Source organism: Wasmannia auropunctata, unplaced genomic scaffold (assembly GCF_000956235.1).
Source record: "Wasmannia auropunctata unplaced genomic scaffold, wasmannia.A_1.0 LD335489.1, whole genome shotgun sequence".
Taxonomy (NCBI): domain Eukaryota; kingdom Metazoa; phylum Arthropoda; class Insecta; order Hymenoptera; family Formicidae; genus Wasmannia; species Wasmannia auropunctata.
Window position 1 is genome coordinate 12,335 of NW_012027401.1, and position 1,850 is coordinate 14,184.

Sequence of the window (1,850 nt, forward strand, 5' to 3'; positions counted from 1 at the left end):
CTGAGTGGACCTACTGATTATACTGTGATAACGCTATCAAGGCACTAATCAGTGGAAATTACATGAGGACAAATTTAAGAGTATTACTATAAAAAATGACAAGGTGTGGAAGATGATTGCTGCAGAATTATACAAGGAAAATCCTCTTTGGGAATACACTGGAAAACAGTGCGAAAACAAATTTAAAGACGTTCGAAGAAACTATGTCAAAACTAAGGACAATAATGTAAACAAGAGTGGGCAAGACTTGCAAACTTGCAAATTCTACGATGAAATGGATGCAACACTTGGCGAAAAGCCACTTATTAAACCTGTCGCTATCGCTTCCAGCTTGAAGAAAGACAAGCGCTCAATATCTTCTGAAGACAAGGAAGAGGAGGAAAACTTTAAAAAAATCTTAAAACCTGAGAAGTCTAAGAAACTAAAAAACAAATAAAATTAACAAAGAGCTAGAATAATTCATGCTCCAACAAGAAGAAAGAGCTACTATACGAGAACTAGCCAAGCAAAAAACGACATGAGGAAAGAATGCGGCTTCAAAGTGAAGCAATTGAATAGTACGAAACTATGAACGAGTTGTTAGATAAGTTGAACTAACTGAAAATTCTATTATTATTTTTTTCAAAGTTTATTATTCTTAGGCAAGATGTAATAAATCGTACAAAGTGAGACTTTATTTTTTCAGTTAGGTTAAGAGAAAAAAAATTATATTTTCATATATACGAGGGTCATTTAAAAAACTTCCGGCCTTTTTAAGAAAAACATATATTTCGAAGCAAAACAAAATTTATTTCTCGATGTAGTCTCCCTGCAACTCGATACATTTGGTCCAACGTTTCTCCCATCCTTTTAAACCGTCAGAAAAAAATTGATTGTCTAGACCTGAAAAATATTGATTTACAGCGTTTTCCACCTCAGCATTTGACTTATATTTTTTCCCCGAGAAATTTTTTCAAATTTGAAAACAGGAAAAAGTTGCTGAGAGCTAGATCTGGCGAGTAGGGTGGGTGTGGAAGCAATTCAAACTTCAATTCGTTCAATTTTGACATTGCGCTTTTGGTCGATCGTCAACAAGCGCGGCACCCAGCGCGCGGATAATTTTCTCATATCCAATTCTTTATGATATCTCACAAGCCTCAGCAATATCCTTAACAGTCAATCGACGATCTTCCATCACAGTTTGGTGCACAAAATCGATTATTTCGTCAGTTGTAGCGATTTTCGGGCGCCCGGAACGTTCCTCGTCTAAAATCCTCGTACGACCCCACGTTTGTACTCGGCCACCCAATGTTTGACCGTTGTAAATGAAGGGGATGCTTTACCATATACAGAGTCTAACTTATCTTTTATTTCCTGAGTCTTTTTTCCTTTCAAATGAAGGAATTTTATCACTGCGCGATACTTGATTTTCTCCATTGTTGACAGACAATGTCAGCTGACAACTTTGGAGAGTTGCCATAGACAGAGTAATGATCAGAATGACTTCAAATTTTTACGGTTTACATATGTCAAGGCTATCTATCGGACGGCGAAAGAAACTTTTTTCTACAGTTACTTTATGTTGATAAGGCCGGAAACTTTTCAAATGACCCTCGTAATGTTGATACGAACTTTCAATTGAGACCAATCCGAATAAAATCGGTGCAGTCAATCCCGAGATTTCGAAATCGAGTCTACGAAAATGCCACTTTGGCGGTTCCAGTTTTCATCTTATTATTCTTATTCAGATTGTCCGCCAAGGCGCATTTGCAACACCCAAAGCGAGCGACTGTCCGTCAAGATGCGTTCTTATGTGAGATTACGCGCGCCGTTCGAAAACATAACGTGTCCTTACGTGTCATCATTTCATC

The 1,850-nt window shown here is 37.5% G+C and overlaps 1 protein-coding gene across 1 annotated transcript; it reads left to right on the plus strand.

Annotated features, from left to right (window-relative positions):
* The first annotated feature begins 19 nt into the window (after positions 1-19).
* LOC105456906 lies at positions 20-436 on the plus strand. The gene has a single exon (XM_011701267.1). It carries the CDS (start codon positions 113-115, stop codon positions 434-436), a length of 324 nt encoding a protein of 107 aa, XP_011699569.1. The 5' UTR covers positions 20-112.
* Positions 437-1,850: the final 1,414 nt, after the last annotated feature.

What these genes read in the sequence shown, in the direction of transcription:
- LOC105456906 (XM_011701267.1), top strand. Translation starts at nt 113, where the DNA reads ATGATTGCTGCAGAATTATACAAGGAAAATCCTCTTTGGGAATACACT.